The sequence below is a fragment of the Mytilus trossulus genome, chromosome 4, assembly GCF_036588685.1.
Source record: "Mytilus trossulus isolate FHL-02 chromosome 4, PNRI_Mtr1.1.1.hap1, whole genome shotgun sequence".
Lineage (NCBI taxonomy): Eukaryota > Metazoa > Mollusca > Bivalvia > Mytilida > Mytilidae > Mytilus > Mytilus trossulus.
In genome coordinates, this window is record NC_086376.1 from 31,141,749 (window position 1) to 31,163,350 (window position 21,602).

At 30.3% G+C, this 21,602-nt stretch overlaps 3 protein-coding genes across 4 annotated transcripts; all 3 read left to right on the top strand.

Moving 5' to 3' along the window:
- The first annotated feature begins 877 nt into the window (after window positions 1-877).
- Window positions 878-6,303, top strand: LOC134713856 (uncharacterized). 2 transcript variants are annotated; one of them, XM_063575136.1, is made up of 4 exons: window positions 878-1,053; window positions 1,848-1,924; window positions 2,364-2,475; window positions 3,682-6,303. In XM_063575136.1, the coding sequence occupies exons 1-4, from the start codon at window positions 905-907 to the stop codon at window positions 3,746-3,748; spliced, it is 405 nt and encodes a 134-aa protein (XP_063431206.1). In that variant the 5' UTR covers window positions 878-904; the 3' UTR covers window positions 3,749-6,303. The 2 variants fall into 2 exon arrangements, with proteins under 2 accessions (XP_063431206.1, XP_063431208.1); XM_063575138.1 differs by having other exon boundaries at window positions 3,712-6,303.
- Window positions 6,304-6,992: 689 nt separating this feature from the next.
- On the top strand, window positions 6,993-14,219 carry LOC134713857 (uncharacterized). The gene is made up of 6 exons (XM_063575139.1): window positions 6,993-7,122; window positions 8,891-8,954; window positions 9,458-9,649; window positions 11,025-11,095; window positions 11,605-11,713; window positions 12,626-14,219. Exons 2-6 carry the CDS (start codon window positions 8,908-8,910, stop codon window positions 12,723-12,725), a joined length of 519 nt encoding a protein of 172 aa, XP_063431209.1. The 5' UTR covers window positions 6,993-7,122; window positions 8,891-8,907; the 3' UTR covers window positions 12,726-14,219.
- Window positions 14,220-17,103: 2,884 nt separating this feature from the next.
- LOC134713858 (uncharacterized) lies at window positions 17,104-21,118 on the top strand. The gene is made up of 6 exons (XM_063575140.1): window positions 17,104-17,228; window positions 18,149-18,212; window positions 19,161-19,290; window positions 19,585-19,655; window positions 20,262-20,367; window positions 21,052-21,118. The coding sequence occupies exons 2-6, from the start codon at window positions 18,158-18,160 to the stop codon at window positions 21,092-21,094; spliced, it is 405 nt and encodes a 134-aa protein (XP_063431210.1). The 5' UTR covers window positions 17,104-17,228; window positions 18,149-18,157; the 3' UTR covers window positions 21,095-21,118.
- The last annotated feature ends 484 nt before the right edge of the window (window positions 21,119-21,602 follow it).

A 21,602-nucleotide genomic window follows, 5' to 3' on the forward strand; every position in this document is an offset into this window, starting at 1 on the left:
TGAAATAAGAAGGCTTTTCTACCTCAGAAATAGATTACATCAGCTATATTTGGCAAAACATTTAGAAATGTTGATCCTCAATGCTCTTCAACTTCGTACTTTATTTTGCATAGATATTTTTTTTATTCAAGCCTCACTGATTAGTCTTATGTAGATGACACGCGCATCTGGCGTATATAAAATGTAATCCTAGTATATATAATGAGATTATTTATTAACAGTATTAGCGAAAGTAACTTATTACCTCTATAGTTCTAAAAATGAGCGAGGAATTTATGGTTAGAATTATATATACTAGTGTTATCACCGAAATGAGAAATTTTGGCGGATCTTTATTCTTAATACCATCGATAATCTGTTGATCGATTTTTCAAATGCAACATTTATAAAAAAATAATTTAGTAAGAAAAATACAGAATTTCATGACTAATTCAAAAGGTGAAAATCGTTAAAAACTGATAAATTCAAACGTTATCAATCACCAAAACAAGTAAAAAACAAATGACATATTCGTAAAATTGGGATTACAAAATAGTATTTACCGATCAAAATGACCATGAGCTCATGTACATCTAAACATTCTCATTTTATTAGCTTTACATAAAAGAGAACACAGCATAACTTCCACTTGATAAATTGTCTTCAAGTTGCAAATTGGAAAAAAATGGTTACTTGATAAAATGCTTTATTTTCCAAAATCTAGAGTCTACCGTATGGCATTTTTGTTACTAAGGCGAAACAGTTATAACTACGATTTTATTTCTTTGAAAACTGTTGGTGGTTCATCATACAGGGTTTATAAATTTGCAAACTTTACATCTTAATATCTTAATATGTAGCATGGTTTTGTGACAGATCTTTTTTTTTCATAGTTTCTTGTAATGAAAGTTACGACACTTCAACCATGCATAAAAAAGTTAACAAAGCAAACAACCGAACGATATCAGAAAACCATACTCAAAGCTGTTCAGATAACGAAACACAAACATTAGACTGTTTGAATGGAGGATCTTGCTTTGTTGTTTTTATAGAAGAAAGAATTGTGAAATGTGCGTAAGTATTTCAAATATCTTTTTCCATTAAACCTAAACAACTACTTTCGCGCTGTATTTATTTCAACGAATGTAGTTATAGGTATTTTCGAGAAAATTGATACACGCGAAAATAACTGCAGGTAAAATACGTATATAAAAGCATTCAATGAATACAATCGAAATATACCAGGTTCAATCCACCATTTTCTACATCAGAAAATGCCTGTATCAAGTCAGGAATATGACAGTTGTTATCCATTCGTTTGATGTGTTTGGACTTTTGAATTTGCCTTTTGAATTTTCTTCGGAGTTTTTTTTGTGTTTTTACTTATACAACTGTACCTGCATAATCACATAGCTTACTTTATATAAACCAATTGAACTTAGAAATTGATGAAACTACACCACATATCCACACAGATAAAACAAATTAAATGAATAAAGATTTAAGGGAAACCACCACAACTAAAGACAAAAACAGGACAACAGTGTTGTTATCTAACTAACAACTTCATCGGATAATTTCCTCGGTTCATCGAACAGATAACCGATATGACGATTAAATTATCTTTGCTTATTTTAATTATATTGTTCCACATTGTTAAACAAATAAAGACGGTAGTAATGAGCATTTTCAAAATGTGAGTCCGTTATTAATGTTACATAGTTTTGAAAATACTGTAATATTGAATCCAAACGAAAAAAAATACACGTACAGTTTCGGATTTTGCCAATATATAGAAAGTTTATCATCTATACATATTCTATACTTAAAGATCATTGATCATATATAAAATACCTTTCTTGTTTCAGATGTTACACACAGTATGTTGGTACCCGCTGTGAAATGATAAACACGAATAGAACGTTAAAACAATTTGAAGGTACCGGTAAGACTTTATCAATTGTTACTGTAAATCATATAAGTATTTGAGAATATATAGATATGGATTAATCTCTCGCTGTATATAAATATTTATATAAATATCGAAATATACTTGGATATTTATAGATTATCTTTGATAATCTCAACAAGATTGATTTTCTCGCTTGAGCTGGTACAGCGAAAGTGAGAAAAGCAATCGAGTTGAGATGACCGATGATAATCTGTTTATCGCTATTTTACCTATGACGACGTTGTCAATTTCAATGTCAATTTCGTTAGCAACGCCACGTGGCCTCCTTAGTTTCTAGCGATAATTTTTCCATATCAAGCGAGAAGCATGATATAAAAATTATCACAAAAAAAGAGTAAAAGAAAAATGCACAAAATAGCGATAAATGTATTTACATTTTGTTTCTATATAAACTGCGTTCTTTTTTTAACAGAAGAGAAAGACGTCGACAATAGACATATTCCAGGCATAACAGCAGGAGTTGTCACTGTATTTATTGTTTTATTGGCAATTATACTCATACGAAGAATTGAAAGGAATAGTAGGTAAGTTGTTTTTTTTGTTTGCCTTCCACTGAAATGTGTATTGTACGTCCATTATCACTGAGCTAGTGTCATATGGTTAAAGGGGACAGCTGAAGGACGCCTCCGGTTTCGGGAGTTTCTACTTTGAAGACCAATTAGTGACCTTCGGCTGATGTCTGCTCTATGGTCGGGTTGTAGTCGCGTTGACACAGTCTCCATTTCCTTTCTCAATTTTATCTAAATTAATTCAGATATCGGTAAATTGTTTGGCGTTTTACCCTTTGTATTCACCGAAGATAAAAGATTGTATCAATCTCGTTCGGCCATTATGTTCTTAAACTGCTGAATACGGTTTTGTTTAGTTGATTATGCAATTCTTTGTTGAGATGTTAACAGAGTTTGTTAGATTGCCGACAAAAAAACAAACCAATTTCATGCACATCTTGACTACCTCAATATTAGACGGACGTTTGCAGGACGGTCCGATAAGTTGAATGTGTCCAAATATGAACTTCATAAGATGAAAATATTATTTTTTTTACACTTTTTATCAATTAAGTATTTGCTTCAGTCGATTAATTTTTCTTTTATGATTTAAAGATTCTAACTAATCAGGTAATTAATTACGCTAAAATTCAAGCTTGATTATTAAATCTTTAGAATGTGCCATAAATTGTCTCAAATCGAATTAGCTGCATTCGTGTTCAGTGTCAACTTTCAAATATGTTATTTATTATCACTTTATACAACATATATTTTCAAATTGAGACTGAACACAAGTGCACCAACCTCGATTTTTTGACATAGCATAAACAAAGTTCAGATGTAACACAACCTTGTGTAATGACGAAATAGAATAAAAGACAGAATGCAGGACAAAAACTGGTTATAGAATACACATATTTCAACATGAAAAAAACCTGTTAAACATAACACCAATGTTAGTGCCGAGATTCGAAGACCTTCGTGTAATTTGATAATCTCGAGGATAGATTTTTTTTAAAAGAAAAGAAAATTGATTATTTACGGATCTTACTAATTTGCAATCTTTAAACGTATTAAAAGTCCTATACTTATACTGTCCTAACTGTAAAGTGTGATTTATGTGTAAGCTTTTAAGAAAGATTTAGAAAGTCTAGGCATCTCTTTTCTGAACAGGAGCATTGATGCATATGCTTAGCATACCACTGACGATCCACAGAAATATTTGTTCGTTATTTTTTGTAGAAAACAGTTACATACTCAACTTTTTTGTAGTGAGGGAAATGGATCAGAAACAACAAAAATAGTTTGAATCACTACCAACAACAAACATGATTTGAACCACTACCAACAATGAACATGGTGTGAATCACTACCAACAATGAATATTGTTTGAATCATAACTAACAACGAAAATGGTTTGAATCCCTTCCACCAAAACAACTTATGATAATAGACAAATTACTGTTTTTTTCTCACTTTTGACTGATTTGAACTACTTTGTAACCTAACCATAGCAATTGCTAATTCTTTATTTGTACAATAGCAGATTGTATTAGAATGACAAACATGAAGGTTTGTGGAGTGAAACAAAAACCATTTATAAAAGGAAACATTTAAATTTATATATTGCAATTATGAGTTAAGCAATCTTGAGGTCAACATACGCAATATATTTGTTGTATTTCCCAAAGTCTTATATCAAAACCCTGTATCGTTTGTGATTAACATAGGTATGTGAAACGACAATTTGATTTAGTGTGGAAAAATTGTTTTTGGTATGAAAAAAGTACTATGTGCAATGATGTGTGTATGTTGGAATAACATAAATGTTTATTTTGTCATCTTAGCGTTGCTTTGTACAAATGAATGTATCAATATAAAATGCACAATTGTTTTCATCTAGAGGATAAGGCTAATATTTGTACTGCTATCTTTCTCAAAAACATTTAAGCGTACTCTGTATGCAAAACCAAAACATAAAGCTACATCATATACTTTCACCATGACAGTTGGCTGTAATAATGGAATATTTCAGTAAAAGCTTATTTAAAATCTGAATTATACCTAAATTAGAACCGGAAAAAAAACCCCAAATGTATGAAAAATGGAACATTTATATTAAAAATTCAATGCCTATATTTTAATTTGCTGATAGTCGAAAGCTCGTTGGTTTACATCGTGTTTATATCGACATTTTATCTTATGATCTTCAAGACCCAGATTAACTGCGTTATTATTTTCGTAAATATGGTTTGTTCCCCTTTATCCCGCTACAATAGAACAAAACTCCCCTTTTGAAATATGTTATTTAATTATCTATTGAACACAGAAAAAAGGCTGCAGAATATTAAAGAATATAAAAATTATCATACACGTATCATGAGCATGCAATAATAAATGATTACTAGCAGTAAACAATAGAAGAAAATTTTGTTGAAGTCTGAATTTGAAAAAAACCCAAAACATTCTAAATTTTAAAAAAATGCAGATTTTGTTGAAACATCCTGATCTTTTTCTTTGACAAACGCTTCAATATACTTAGATGTATCAAGATTTTAAATTTACATTTTATGTACAATTCCATGCAGCAATGTGACATACGGGTCCAGTGTCCTTTAATTTATACTGAGAACATATATTGTTGTGATGCGTTTACGTAAATCTTGTATTTTTTTTTACACCTGTTATGAAATTAATAAAAGTGAGAACTGGATTTCGAGGAACAGTTTTGTAAATACAGACTGCAATGTTATGAATATACTTCACTGATATATAATTGGTCTATGTCATTTCTATTTATTAATTCAAGTATTTATTCACTCATTTTGTTACTTATTTATTCATTTTGTTACTTATTTATTCATTTTGTCACTTATCTAGTCATTTTGATACTTATTTATTCATTTTGGTTCTTATTTATTCATTTTGTTGCTTATCTAATATCCATTTTCAAATGATGACATAAATGTAGTTTTCTTAATTAATAGTTAAAAACTGTTTTTGCTTTTGTATCGTCTTTTCTTCTACCATTGTGATGAATTTTTATGATTAGATTGACCCTTAGTTAACTACATCTCCAGGTTAGTTCACTTTTCACACTTCATTTAAATCGTTAAAAATCCCTCCCCATCTCTCACAAAAAATGTGGTGAGAAACACGAAATAGAACATAAAGGTGAAAATACCTCTTTGTTTTAAAAGCCATAAAATTTTCGGGTAATTCGTAAAATGTAGTTTTATCATGATTTTTTGAAATATAACAGAACTTTTTTATTCAGTCTACCGGTTGTTCAAAATTGTAACATTTTGAATGATTAAGCATGGAAAACCCGAATTTGTGTGATAAAGAAAACTACACTTTACAATTTTGATGTAAGTAGTTCAAGCACTCTCTATAAAAATTACTTTGTCTATCGTACTATTACACCTTTCTCCTCTTATGTGGCAAAGCTGAAAATATGAATCAAACAAAAACATTGCATTTTATAGGGTGCCATAGGTGGAGAAGGATCTGCTTACCCTTCCGGAGCACCTGAGATCACCATAAGTTTTTGTAGGGCTCGTGTTGCTTATTCTTTAGTTTTCTATGTTGTGTCATGTACGTGTACACTAGTTTGTCTGTTTGTCTTTATCACTCTTAGCCATGTTATTGTCAGTTTATTTTCGATTTATGAGTTTGAATGTCCCTCTGGTATCTTTCGTCCCTCTTTTATAGAAGAAACAGCCGTTAATTTTATTAAAGCACATTCTTTTCTATATCAACATGAACACTTATAAGGTCTCGTGTTGCTTATTCTTTAGTTTTCTATGTTGGGTCATGTACGTGTACATTTGTTTGTCTGTTTGTATTTATCACTCGTAGCCATTTTATATAGATATAGGAAGATGTGGTGTGAGTGCCAATGAGACAACTCTCCATCCATAGTCAGTTTATTTTCGATTTATGAGTTTGAATGTCCCTCTAGTATTTTTCGTCCCTCTTTTATAGAAGAAACAGCCGTTTATTTTATTAAAGCACATACTTTTCTATATCAACATGAACACTTATAAGGTTTTGTGTTGCTTTATTTTTTGTGTATTTTAGCACGTACTCGTACTGCAATATTCCGAAATACTTGTGTACATCATTATTGAAAAATAACAATAAATCACAGAAATTAATAACTTTGTTTAAGTTTTATCTACAACTTATTTTCTCTCGCTATTATGAATTTAAATTGGATTTCATTATCGACAGATCGGAGGTTGGATTTACTATATTTTCTCATATAAAAGATAAAAAATAAATAAAAGGCTATCTAAAATTTAAAAAGTAGAAATATTTTTATAGTTAGCTGAAGCACTTAAAGTTAATAATCGGAACAGTGCAAAGGTCTTTTCCTGATGAAGACATGATAATAATACAGATTGACCGATGTCACCTTTATTTGTCACCTGGTATGTGAGCATTATGAATGAAATACTTTTCGTGTGTAGGTTAAAGGGAACATATTTGTAGTATTTTAATTGATATGTATTGCTAAATATAATCTACTTTGACATGCTAAGGTAATTTTAAATATCCTACATACTTCCTTAATTAGATTAAGACGGATTTGTAAGCAAAAACATTGGTATAACAAGATCAAAATACTTCACCATGGAAGACATACACCTGTGATTACAATTTTACCTGATTGGCATGGTACGTTTGGCTTAGCTGAAATTGTTAAGGTAAAGTTTATTGTTAATTTTAATAAGAAAAGTTAGTTAGAGATGAAAGTGTTTGTTGCGTTAATATGTATGAAATGCAGCAAACATAAAAGAGGGACACGGAAAAGATGCGACGATACATTCATATTTTTACTGCAAAAATGTCTACACATTTTATATCAAGTAGCAACTTCATAGAAATATCAACATAGCTAAACTATTTCAGAGATAACGACGAAGTGTTTGAATAACCAAACAATAAGTCAGATCTAGTAATGGGCAAATACTACTCATTTATGTTTGATTTATTTCATGTCGGTTTTTATATATTTATCTACCAACAGAAATCACTTTTAGATATCTTTGTATCGATCACCATATTGATAAACGTACTATGTCAACTGAGTGCTATTGAAAGAACAGAACTTGGTAAACAATGTACTACACTATTTACACCTTGATGCATAAATTTGACATTTAAATATCACATGGGCGTATAAAATCAAACAAAGGATTTGATTCTACCTTGTTAAATTAAGTTGATGTTGGGCATGTTTGAAAATACAATAAAAGATAAACTTCTTCAATTTCGTTTAAGCTACTGTGTTAACTAGTATTTGATTCTCACACTTTGTTAGATGATATTATAATAATATGGGAAAACATTATTTTGCAATCATAGGAAAAATGAAATGAAAGACTTTTGAAATTATTTATAAGATTATAACCCTTGTAAAGGATGGGTGAAAAATACCAAAGGATTATTCAAACTCATAATGTCATTGCAAAACGACAAATGACAATGAGAAAAACAACAGAATGAGAGTACAAAACGCTGCTTTGAAATCAAAAACTGAGCAACACGAACCTTATGAAATATTGTGTTGATCTCATAAAATTATTTTTAACAATTAATTAATTAATTAAAAGAAAGAAAAAAAGTGTCCCTACATTTTATGTCATGTCGTATTTTATGAAACTAAAAATCTGAGACATATCCTCTCATTTAGTTGGGTTTTTAGACTTTTAATCAACACAAATATTTGTAAACTATATGATCTGATAAATAGACATTAGCACCAACAATTGAATTGTAGTAAAGTTGTTTGCGTTTGATTTAACAGTCTGATCAAAGAAATGTGATTATAACAAATTAGGAAGATTCGAAAGACTCCCGTCCTATCTAAAATGGTTTAAACTGTCATTAATAAATGACATGAGTTGTAGCGTATAGTATAGTAAGATAGTTTAAACTGTCATTAAAAAATGTATAAGCTGTAGCGTATAGACATTAGTTGTAATATTTTAGTTTTCAAAAGTTTTTACCAAGTCAGGAAAAAAGGACATTGTTACATTATAGTTCGTTTCTGTATGTGTTACATTTCGGTGTTGTGTCTCTGTTGTGTCGTTGTTCTCTTATATTTGACACATTTCCCTCAGTTTTAGTTTGTAATCCGGATTTGTTTTTTCTTAATCGATTTATGAATTTTGAACAGCGGTATAATACTGCTGCCTTTATTTAAAGGATACGTTGCTTGTTCTTGAGACTAAAGAGGTAACTGGTTTCAAACTTGAGGCAACTTATTGTTCTTTTTATAATAAATGACATATTGTTTTGTGACTTTTTATGATAAATTGAAAATACAGGTCAAGCATTTAAATGACGATATAAACACTCGTTTTAATCACGCAGCTTTACTGCACTTGACAATTTAAATCTTCTACCTGTGTGTGTACCCTCTCTTCTTAAAATATTTCAGAAAGGGAATATGCCATTATGGTGCTTACAATTTTCATGGTACAGTCTGCTGTTTGTGTGTACAGGTAATTCTAAATTTTTTCCAATGAGGTATTTATTTATATATTAAGTAATATGCTACCTTTATCCCTTTCGCGACAACAGAACCCTCGACGATTCAAAAGGATCATACACTCTGTGTTTTTATTCACTAACACGCAAACTGCATAAACCCAAATCCTGATCTGTAATTGACCTTCGTTTTCTTCAGTTGACTGAATGGTATGTATGAAAACTATACATTGCCAAACTTATCTTCGCGTTTTTAGTTCTGATAACTTTTTGTATAATACACCCCGAGAAGAATTTTTTTTTATTTACATTGTGTTTAGTTTATTATAATCAACGATTGGTATTACTATATAGATATAAGACGACGCGGTATGAGTGCCAATTAAACAACTCTTTCATCCAAGTCACAATTTTTAAATGTAAACACTTATGTTTAGAAGATGTACTGCAACTTAAATGCGGCTTTTTTGCAATAAAAAGATGCATTAAATCTGTAATGGGAATTTTTGATTTACAGTTTTATATTTTGTGTAGAAGGTTGTAGGAGAAATTCCGACAATTCTAACAGAATAATCGTCAGAGTAAATAACGAAACCATCCCAGAAAATCATAGACTAAAATGTACAGACAATGAGACTCGATCATTAGCCTGTTTGAATGGAGGGTCATGCTTTGCTGTATATATAGAAGACAGAACAGTGCAATGTGCGTGAGTATCTATAGATCATTTGTACCAAATTCTTTCTTATTTGATGTCTCTGCCAGACAATTGAGAGGTTAAGCTACCTATAAAACCCAGTTTTAATCCATTTTTTTGGTACCTAAGAAAATTCTTGTACCCAAGAAAAGAATATGTCCATTCGTTTGGTTTTAAAAATATAAATTAAACGAAAAATTTAAGAGAAGAAGAGTCAAAGATGAACTCTAGTACAGGTTTGAAATCAAAGGAAGTAACAGCTCATAAGATAGCATCAATTGTACACAGATTGAATGGTATTATCATTTATAAATTAGAAAAACTTATTTTTTACGTGAATTAATGTAACTTGACTGTTTGTGTTGCTCTCCACATATTGCAGCTTATTCAAAATTCTTACTAAATTGTAATTTGTTTTATAAAAAATGAGGTTCGTATTTAAATAACAATACTTTTCCATGGATATAACCTAAAATATTGTTTTTGGAATATATTAGTCTTTTCAAAAGAAAAAAATATTATATGCCATGGACACTTCCTGAAAACGTATTGTTATTGCACTCATATTTTACTGAATATAAAATGTTTTAATTCAAATGACGTCTGATTTTTATGAATACAAAAGACTATCTGACAAAAAAATGTATGAAATATAAAAAAAATCAGATGTAGTATGATTGCCAATGAGACAACTTTTCACAGGAGACTTAAATAGCACAAAATTTAACAACTATATGTGACCGTACGACCTTCAACAATAAGCAAAGCATATACCGCATATTCAGCTATAAAAGGCCCCGAAATGACAATGTAAAACAATTCAAAAGAGAAAATTTAAGGCCTAATCTATGTAACAAAAAAATTACTAAAAAACAAATTCGTAACATATACACCAACGACAACCACTGAATTACAGGCTCCTGACTTGGGACTAGCACTTACATAGAGAATGTAACAGTGTTAAAATGTTAGCAGGGTCCAAACCCTCCTTGTTTTGGACATTTTTATAGCCACCCAAATTACGCCCTATTACCTTTAGCATACAAATAACAATAAAATTTCTTTACAAACTGTTAGACTGAGTTTTGAAGTGGGATTCAAGTCTTATAGGATTGTAAGTTTGCTTTATATTATCACTTTGTAATTTCACGACTTGACTGGTTTTCTACAGTAGTTTATTGAAATTTCAGACCAGTTAATTAAATGTTTAATAAAACAAATGGCAACTTGGTCAGAATTTTGAATAAGTTGCAATAGGTTGCACATACAGTCAAGTCAAAGGAATGTAAGCCAGTTTACAAGTATTTTCCCAATTTGAACTATTGAAATATACCGATGTACTATTTGATTGGTTTCATTCATATTTAATTCATATTTTCTGTTTTAGATGTGTAACTAAGTATATTGGTAGTCGTTGTGAAATGATAGATCCTGAAATTATATTTGAGCAATATGAAAGTAAGCTTTTTATCTTATTGATATTTTTCAATTCCAAACTAGAGAATATCCATAAACAGCACAAAAAAGAACAACGAAGAACGAAAACAATCACCCCACCATTACAATTTATACAATTTATTTGTTAATATTCTGCGTTGTCTTGTCCGTTTAATTACGTAATAAGACTGGTAAAAATCTATATTATCCATCCAAGCCCAGCAGTAATTTTTGTTTAAGATTTACACTGCAATAATTCATTAAAAATTATATCAAGCTCTTTCGAATACATACACCCAAATAAACGGAATTGCATACAAAAGTTAAATAAACTGTTGTGTATGTATTAATGAAACACTGACTAAACAACATTAAAAGACAAACTACATAAGTATAGATGTCAACATACACTTATAATGAATGGACATTCGTTTGATGTGTGTGAGCTTTAGATTTTGCTTTTTGATAAGGGATATTCCATTTTGAATTTTCCTATTTTTGTTATTTTACCTTTGCTTGTATATTTTCAGCGAGACAGAGAAAAGTCAAAATAGCATGCATTTCAGGTTTTGGAGGAGTAGGCTACGTATTACTAATAATCGTTCTAGCAGTTGTGTACAAACTATGTACAAAGAAGAGGTAAGTTTGTTTTTCTTACAGAAACTTGAAAAATACTTTACTCGTTATTACTTTCATAAGAAAATCTAATGCAAATCTACGTATATATCATTGGAGCATGTTATCCCCAAAGCGAATCATAAACTTATAATAAATATACAAATAAATGCTCTTTGATAGACACACTTCAGAATAAATTTTCCCTCGGGCTGAAGAAAATATGAAAATATCATCATGTTTTTTTTTGCCTGGGATCAATATAACATGCATTGGTCTAGAAAAAGCACAAACCTGTAAAATCTACAGGATTTACATTACCAGAAACGGTGAGAATTCTAAGTCAAAGATAAGGTTGCTATAGGTAATCAAACAAAAAACATAAATAAAACCAAAACTGTAACAGTACCATTTTTCCCTGTTATTTACATCATAGTTATTAATGAAATGTACAATACTTTATGAGATAAAATTTCTTTAAAGTTAAAACACACGTAACAAATCATAGACAATCTAAATGACAGCTTATTTAGCTTGTTTATCATCATAATTTCAATTTATCACGTCTTCCTTCCGAACATTTTTCCATGTATGTTTTGATCCGGATTGGATATCGCTTAATAGATTCATGACAATTTAATAGAGCTATACTACTGTTGCATTTATTTGAACCAACTTCATTTAATCATGTCACGATTTGAGAGCAAACAAATCAAAAGACTTTGCCTTATGTTATGATGAAGTCACATCTAGACATATGTTTTTTTTAAGTTATACAAGGAAAGTTGTACATTATTAACTTTTTTACTTTTTTTGGATTCGAGCGTCACTGATGAGTCTTTTGTAAACGAAACGCACGTCTGGCGTATATACTAAATTTAGCCCTAGTATCTATGATGAGTTTATGTATTCCTGTTGTTTTCTTTTCTTATTTAGTGATGATATTCGGAACAGCGACGAATCAGCAATACCTTTGAACCCAGACGACAGTAAACAAAGAACACAGCAAGAGATTAAGGAGACAGAATTAATCTAACGGTTAATGTGTATCTATAACGAGATATTGTGTCATTAACTGTGCAGTTTGATGCAAACTAAGCGTAACGTGAAAACGGCAAGGACAAGATTAATTCGGCGGTAACGCCACGTTATGCGTATAACACTAAATCGAAAAAGACAGTAAATGATCATTTAAAACTCTGCATTTACGTGAAAGACCCGTTTTTAGAATTGAACTGGTACAGACAAAGGATAACACGTGATCAGAAGTCGTAGATACTCAAAAGACTAATTCTGGGACATCGTTGGAACAAATTGCGAAAGAAAGAAGTCTACGTTCATGTAAAATATTTTCACTTCAAAAATATTTGCAAGAATTTTTCCTACACCACTGAAAAATCTGTAGTTGTCTTTAAAAATAACGTTCTTGTTTGAGCACAACACTAAATCAACTGATTAATAAAAGATGAAAGATTTGTTTTTTACAATTCACTAAACCAAACATTCATACACCTACATTTGTACGTCAGCAACTTAAGAAAAATCTTGAAAAAACATGAGTTGTTTTATGTTAGTTTTTACCAACGATCTGAATAAGCCTTCACTTCAATCATTAGTTATAAGTCCGTTGAAATTTTCATTCAAAGAATGGTATTATTGAAGACTGGACATTTTTTCTCTTCACTTCTGGTTTAGAATAGGTGTTAAATAAAATATGGTTCAGTTCAATTGGATCAGATTATATTATAGTTTCAGAATAAAACATAGTTCACATACATGTCCAATTCAAAACCGATCATACAAGATATATTATCATGTTACTAAAAATGGAATTCTAGATATCATTTCATTTCGTATTTATGTTGAAGCAAAGCTTTGCGTATGTTAGTGAAGTAAAGTTTTGCGTGCAATGAATTTGTAAATAGATAAGGCGTGGTTACATATGATTTGTCTTATTTTGAAAAGATAGAGAATATTGAAAAATATAAAATTTTGCTAAAGAAAAATAACTGTTTTAAGATTCAATAACTGCTCGCTTTGAAACAAAATATCTTATTAAGAATAAAAATGCTAGGTGATCCCCCGGAGAGTTTTGTATTTCACTGCTTATAAATGAATATATTGTCATGAAAACGTCAATCAAGTATGCATACCCGACATCGTATACATGTTCGAATAGTACTATCTTCACGAAAATTTTGGGAAAAGATGTTAATCATGTTCATATCTTATATAATATAAGTATTTATATTTATTTGATTTTAAAAACAATTTTTTTCAGGGGAGTAATGATAATAAAACTTTTATTAAAATCTATTGTTAAGGTTAGATAAACATTTTTAATCATGGTGATTTATTAACGTCCAGTGACAAATAGTTCAAGCAAAACGAGTTCAATTACATAGACCATGAGAAAAGTTGATTGTTTTACTGAAAATATTTATTCCGACACAATGAAATCAAGTACAAGTTTAACAACACAAAAAGGGAACGTGTGGTTACGCTATGGAGGGAGAAAATCAAGAACAATTGTTTTGGTATTATTAGAAGTATTAAAGTATTTAATAAAATATGCAACACTATTATTTCTTTATTAATGGACCACGTAATTCATTCTAGATTTTAAATCTAAATTGACATTGATATTGACTTTTGCATTCTTTCGTTGTTTACTAAAACAACAATGTAGAGCCGGAGAATGCAATACTAATTTCTGAGATCTAAGCACCTCTTATTCATTGCTTTACTTATAATATGTGATCACAGCGAGGTTGATAGTACAATAACTAAACACACGTTTTATTGTATTCTCTGAAGGACAATAACAATCAAAACCTAGGGGTAAACAAAGCCTTACAAAACAAAAAGACTTTTACAAGCAATAAATAAGAAACAACACGAACTCTTCTAAAAACTGGGAGTGAAATCAGGTAAGTATTTCCTGAACCGTATAAGGCACCCGTGGTGTTATTTCTTTGTTCAGTTCGGTAATGATGGAAGGTTATTATGACTGAAGAAGAATATCATAAATGATTTCTGAAACACTTAATGGCCAATCAGCTCTTGATGGCGACCGTAAAATTTCTTGAGTGATGACCTTAATTTGATTGACTCGTAGCTCTGTCTAAGCAACGTTTGATAAATTTTTAAATGACACCACCAAGGTACTAATTCTGTTGGTTTGACAACATATATTTGTTACGTTTAGTCGTCATTCCTATTGTGCTCCTCTTCTTGTCGACTTGTGCCTTTGTTCATAAAAGTCTGACTTCATACAGAAGCTTTAAAAAAAAAAACACCCCAAAAAGTAAGCATTTTTCTTTGATTTCAATGTTTGTGGCTTTGTTGAACGCATCTATGTAATAACAGATACAACAAATATATTGACCTACATCCAAACATTTACAATGAGTGTCGGTCAAAAATAAAACATTATGAAAAAAGAAATAATTACAGGTTCGAAATGTTATTCTTATTTCTGTTGTTTGAATTATAGATATTTCATTGATGTCTTTGAATTCGGTTATTTACATTTCTTATATCTAACACGTTTACGATATCGGTTCAAATGTTATGTACTATAGACTGGTATGTAACCAGAATTACCCTTTAACATTTGCATCAAAGGGGCACTAGCTACGAGATATATAAATAATCTGAAGTATGATGTTTTTGAATCAATCATTAATGAAAGTGAAAAAGGGAAAAAATATTTTTAATATTTTAAAAAGACGAATTTTCTGAATAAAGTCTATGTTTGTGTTTACATCGCTTATATGGTCATAGAATTTAACTAACATCGAAATTTAATTAGATGGCGTCATTGCTGAAATTCACACGAAACGAAGCTAAGTCTTATTGAAACCATGGCCTGTAAGTTGTTTATTTCATACTTTTGATAGTTTGGCAAAATGTTTTACATTGTTTTAAATAAAATATGAGAGTTTGAGTTAAATTAGTGAACATGAATTTGACAGCTTAAAGAAAGCCCGGAATAAGATTCTTTGGCAACATAGATTTGTTTCTAATACAATAATTCTTCGACAAATTTAGAGTTGAATTATATTTCGGCATCGACTATCAATCATATATATCGAGGATCTTTTTTTTCTTTGAACAAGCTATATAAAAATGCGTTTGTATCTAAGAAGCTATAGTGCGTGATAACATTTTTTGAGGGAATTCGATGCTTGCTATACCACAGTTCATTCCAATGCAATTTATGACAATACCACTTTATCAATCAGAATGAATATTTTCGCAGTGTTTTAAGAGATGATTTTACTTAGTAGTCGCGTATTTTTGTGAAACATTTAATGTTTTAAAAAGGCGGATTTTCTGAATAAAGTCAAAACTTATGTAGACTTTTGAAGCTCTCAAACCTAAAATATGCAAATGAAAGATTCGAAAAATCTGTACCAATACTGAACGACATGTTTATGACATTATAGAGTTCTTTTGGTTGACAACTTTTTATTTGTTATTGAAAAATAATGAACATTTTGAATATCTGACATTCTCTCCCTACCCAGTTTACCCTATTACATTTTATGATGTTGACTGATCATTATTATTGAATGTTAGTCAATTTGATTGTATTAAGTTGGTTATTAGCTTACAATCAAACTGTTAATACTTTTAAAAAAATAACTACTGAATGTTCAGATTTTGAACACAAACTAAATTAACCTTCAAACTGGACACCGGACGAGTCAATATTATTATTTTTTTCAATGCAGGTAAAGATATGAAAGGTAACAATTTCCACTTCTTCTATTTTCTCAAAAGTCTTCGAATACACAGAAGATAGATTAATTTTTAAAAGCCTATTGCGGGAAAAAAAAAGTTTAAAAATAAGACGTTTTATTCCAATAAACAAGTCATTTTTCGACGAGAAATGCCGAAATAAATTTTACGAACTGCTACGCCATGTAGAATTATTATTTATCATTACGAAAAAAAACCAACATTTTTAGTCTCATAGAGATATAAATTTCATGTCTGATCTGCAAATTTTGGGACATCAAAATTTAATACGATCGTTTTAGGGTCAATTTCGTATATCTTACAAAATCTTGTTAGGCACTAAGTTACGATACTATAAGACTGAATGCTGTTTAAAAATTTGGTCACGTACATGCAGAAATAGTAAAACAGGTGTATATACGCCTTTGTGAAAGAATGTAAAGATTTGCATTTGGTTATTATAGAAGAGTATTGAGTTACCAATTTCACCTGTTTTTGTTAATTGGTATGTGAACGTTATGAATAGATAACTTTTGATGAATCGCTGAAAGGGCAAATATGCATGATATTTAAAATCAACATTTGTAATCAAATAAGAAATTAACATTCAATTGTCATTAGTGACATTTAAAACTTTTGTTTTGAATTTAATTCAATTGACACGGATCTATAGATTAAATGAAGGAATATCCACGAAAAAAGTATTTTTTCTTGGAATTCATGCACTTTCAATTACAGACAGTCATTACCTTTTGGGTATGCAATAGCTAGTTTTTAGCTGAAACCCTGTAAGGTAAGTTCACTAAAAATGTAAGTTTTGCGGGTCAATTTATACGTAAGGCATTGAGGCATTACTCTGTACTTGTTTGGTTTTATAACTATTTTGATCTTAGAGTCACTGATGAGTCTTATGTAGACGAAACGAGGGTCTTGCGAACTTAATTTTAATCCTGGTACCTTTGATAACTATTAACACCACTAGGTCGATGCCACTGCTGGTGGACGTTTTGTCCCCGAGGGTATCACCAACCCAGTAGTCAGCATTTCTGTGTTGACAAGAATATCAATTATATGATCATTTTTATAATTTCCTGTTACAAAACTTTGAATTCTTCGAAAAACTAAAGATTTTCTTATCCCAGGAGCAGAATATCTTAGCCGTATTTGCCATAACTTTTTGGAATTTTGGGTACTCAACGCTCTTCAATTTTATTCTGGTTTGGCTTTATAATTATTTTGATCTGAACGTCACTGATTATTATTATATAGACGAAACGCGGGTCTGGCGTACCAAATAATTATCCTGGTACCTTTGATAACTAATTACTTAGAAACATCATATAAATCTGGTTGCGTCGTCATGCCTTATGTTACTCTAGAAAGAGTATGTACTTAATTAAATGTAAATACGTCAACTCCTGTATACGTCAGCAGGAGCAACTATACATATAAAAAAAGATGTGAAATGATTGCCAATGAGACAACTGTCCACAAGAGACCAAAAGGACATAGACATTAACAACTATAGGCCACCATAGTCGGATTAACGGTAATTATTTTTTTAGTATAAAATACTATAAATATAAGAAATGCAATTTTTATCAAATCAAACCAATAAAATATTAAGCAGTAAAAAATGCCTTGCAATATGTACACTTTTGAATCTTAGCCTTCATCTTGTCTTTTATGCATAAAATTTCCTGACTTTTTCAGGAAAGCAACATGTTATTAGGGAGCCTATCGTTTTCATGCTTTACTCTGCTACATGTATATACAGGTAAGTTTACATAATAAACTTGGGAAGAGATTTATATTTCTTCAAAGTAAGAACGTAATTATATAGTTTTTTCGACAACAAAACATGCAATGAATTAAATAAAAAAATATCAATCACTATATGCTCGTTTTTATTTATAATAATTCAAATTGAGCATCCTGAAAGCAAAATATAAATAATGTAGGAGTTAAATCAACATTAGACAAACTATACAAACACCCTTTTACAAACGTAGATGTGTCAACATCCGTAATGCATCTCAAAATTATGAACACAAGTGGTGAATGCAAAATAAATTCGCATGGAGAAAATGCTCTTATTTTAATATCTGACTGAGCATTGTACGATAGTTTTTTGGAGAGCATCAAACTAAAATGTTTAACCAGTGTTTGAAAGTTAACACTATAATAGATACACATTATGGCGTTTTCACACAGCAGTTTAAGGATACCTGTTCATCCGATGTAAACTTAAGGAAAACAAATGAAGACGTCATATTGTACCCGTAACATTTATAATTTAGCAAGAACTCTGTTTGAAGTACGTTTATATATTTTTATTTTCTTATTTATTTATCAATAATGCATGACAAAATGTGTTCAAGATAAATTTTATATATCCCCTAACAATATCCCGTTCCCAATTCGATGTTATTACCGAGGCTAAAAAATTTTCCAACTTATACTCGATTGTAAAATACTAAACCCTAAGTAAGAGGGACGAAAGATACCAGAGGGACAGTCAAACTCACCAATCGAAAATAAACTGACAACGCCATGGCTAAAAATGAAAAAGACAAACAGACAAACAATAGTACACATGACACAAGATAGAAAACTAAAGAATAAAAAACACGAGTAACATGTTTTGCTACTTGTAAAAAGTGTATAGACTGAAACTTTAAAAATCCATAAAAACAAATGTATAACGATTTCCGTATATTTATAGATGTCAATAGCCAGTTGATTCCAGAAAATCATAGACTTGCTTGTTCAGATAATGAAACATTAACATTAGCATGTTTAAACGGAGGATCATGCTTTGCTGTATATGTAGAAGGCAGAATAGTGCAATGTGCGTGAGTATAAATAGTATGATTGTATTTAAATACAATGATATACCGAAACCATAAAAATACCTGATGCAACGTTGAATTCTCAAATTACACATTCTAACAAGAGAAAACGTGAAAGTCGATGCAGGGATACCAGCAATTGTCAAATGAAATCAGGCTATTAAAAGATATGTAAAGAAAAACCAAAAAATAAATCTGGAATGATTTAGAACAAAACAATTTCTGTTTTTCAAAACTAATGGGAAATGTATATCAATATTGGTTCCTTTTTCTGTCTGATTCATATTTATTTTTCAGATGTATAAGTAAATATATAGGAAGGCGGTGTGAAATGATAGACCCAGAAATGATATTTGACGACAAAGAAAGTAAGTCTTCTGTTCCATAACTAAGTGATGGTCTGCTGGCAAAGATGTTTCGAAGCCAAGCTGTATATATATATCAAACTGTTAAATACTTTTCTAGACTAAAGTCGATCAAAATCACTTGGTTTTGATAATTTTTCTTTTTTAAGCTTTTCTATCCCTATTTATTTTTGTCTTTGATCTTCTGATTCGAGCGCTACTGGTAAGATTTATGTAGTCCAACCACTCGTCTAGTTGCGTTATTAATAAGATAATTAATTTAATCTTGTAGATGGTTTATATTTAATTATGTTTATTAGTGTAATGAATTTTACTAAAAGGTTGAAGAGCATGATTTTCATTGATTTAGTAAAATATTGTGTTATAAACATTTAAGCATCTTTTCACGAAACACTATATCAGGATAAATCTTGAAGAGCAAATGAATTTAATCGGATTGTAAACAGTTAATTATGAATCAAACGGAATTAGAAATATATGCCGATGAAACAGCAACTCATCAGTCAACAGTCAATATGTTAATCAATTTCAAAACTATCTTAATAGGTCTGTTAATAGAAAATAAAGAAAATGTAAAAGATATGCTATGAACAGTATTTGTATTTTCAGATGGACAAGAAGAAGTCGCAATTGGATTAATCTCAGGTTTTGCAGCATCAATTTTCCTATTTTTTGTTTTTCTGATAATTGGCTGCGTTTGGTTTATAAAACAAAAGTAAGTTTGTAAAAAGAATGAACGTTTCGGCAACATGGTATACCGAAGTGTGAACCGCGAAGATATGGTGTTATAACGTAAAAGAAACCTAACGAGCCAAAAAAAAAACCCGATAATTGGACCGGAATTCATTTTTTCAATAATTTATACAAACAGCGTTTTGATATGATAAACATATTCGCCAAAGTTGTACAAAAATTCGAACATGTGAAATATGCTTGTTCATAATATATCCATCTCTAGTTATTTATAGCGAAGTTATTTCGATTGAGAATTGGTAATTCATGCAAAAGTTGATTTTTAAGTCCAAAATGGTATCATGAGCTCAGTAGTTTGTACTTCGTTACATGTATGATTTATAGCTTTTTAAAATTTCGAAATATTCAGAAACTTAGGTTTCAAATCCTGGAGGCAGAGTTGACCGTTGCTCCTTTTGCTTTATTTTAAGATCCTTTAGGTAACATATCTTTTCAACTGTTTCAGTTTTTATACATTTTTGGATTTCAAATACTCCAGCTTTGACTGTTCTTTATGAAAATTAATCAAGAATCGGTTTGTGACGCATTACATTTATATCGTTTTTTTTTTATTTGTGATTTAGGTTGTTTAAAGCTTTTGAAGTCAAACTGGGTCGTGACATTTTACCAAATGAATAATTTCATAATTTATATTATTTATTTTCAGACCTGCTGGTATCCAGTATACAGCAACCAGAACCAACTGCTAGTTTTCGTTGTATCTACACACAAATTCTATATTAGTTTACAAATACAAATAACAAAATTTCTACTGATCTATGCGAGAGGTCAACGGAGATGTTGTGTGTATTTGATTATAAATATTATATGTACAAACAATACAATCATTGACGTTCAACCATTCAAGACTGTTTATATAATATACAGATAGACAAAACCGGCTGTTTTCTGCGCTTTGGTCGGTTTGTTTTCTCTTTCACACATTCCTCATTTCCATTCTCAATGCTATAGACCTGTACGCTCATCCCTATGAAAACTGCCTTCACAAGAAAACATAAACACAGACAACAAAAAACGGCAACTATGACAATTACTTGGGAGGAACACATTGAAAAAGTAAAATAACAAAAATACTGAACTCTGAGAAGTTTCAATCAGAAAGTCCACCATCACATGGCAAAATCAAATGATAAATTAACTTATTAGCAAGCACCTTTAATATATATATTTTTAAAAGCAGTGTTCATATGTAAATGT

Excerpts from the sequence above, each read along its gene's own strand:
- LOC134713856 (XM_063575136.1), top strand. The coding sequence starts at position 905 with ATGCATAAAAAAGTTAACAAAGCAAACAACCGAACGATATCAGAAAAC. Across the intron at positions 1,054-1,847 it reads GAAAGAATTGTGAAATGTGC|ATGTTACACACAGTATGTTG; the intron begins GTAAGTATTTCA and ends TTCTTGTTTCAG. Across the intron at positions 1,925-2,363 it reads AAAACAATTTGAAGGTACCG|AAGAGAAAGACGTCGACAAT; the intron begins GTAAGACTTTAT and ends TTTTTTTAACAG.
- LOC134713857 (XM_063575139.1), top strand. The coding sequence starts at position 8,908 with ATGGTGCTTACAATTTTCATGGTACAGTCTGCTGTTTGTGTGTACAG. Across the intron at positions 8,955-9,457 it reads TCTGCTGTTTGTGTGTACAG|TTTTATATTTTGTGTAGAAG; the intron begins GTAATTCTAAAT and ends TTTGATTTACAG. Across the intron at positions 11,096-11,604 it reads TATATTTGAGCAATATGAAA|CGAGACAGAGAAAAGTCAAA; the intron begins GTAAGCTTTTTA and ends GTATATTTTCAG.
- LOC134713858 (XM_063575140.1), top strand. The coding sequence starts at position 18,158 with ATGTTATTAGGGAGCCTATCGTTTTCATGCTTTACTCTGCTACATGTA. Across the intron at positions 19,656-20,261 it reads GATATTTGACGACAAAGAAA|ATGGACAAGAAGAAGTCGCA; the intron begins GTAAGTCTTCTG and ends TTGTATTTTCAG. Across the intron at positions 20,368-21,051 it reads GTTTGGTTTATAAAACAAAA|ACCTGCTGGTATCCAGTATA; the intron begins GTAAGTTTGTAA and ends ATTTATTTTCAG.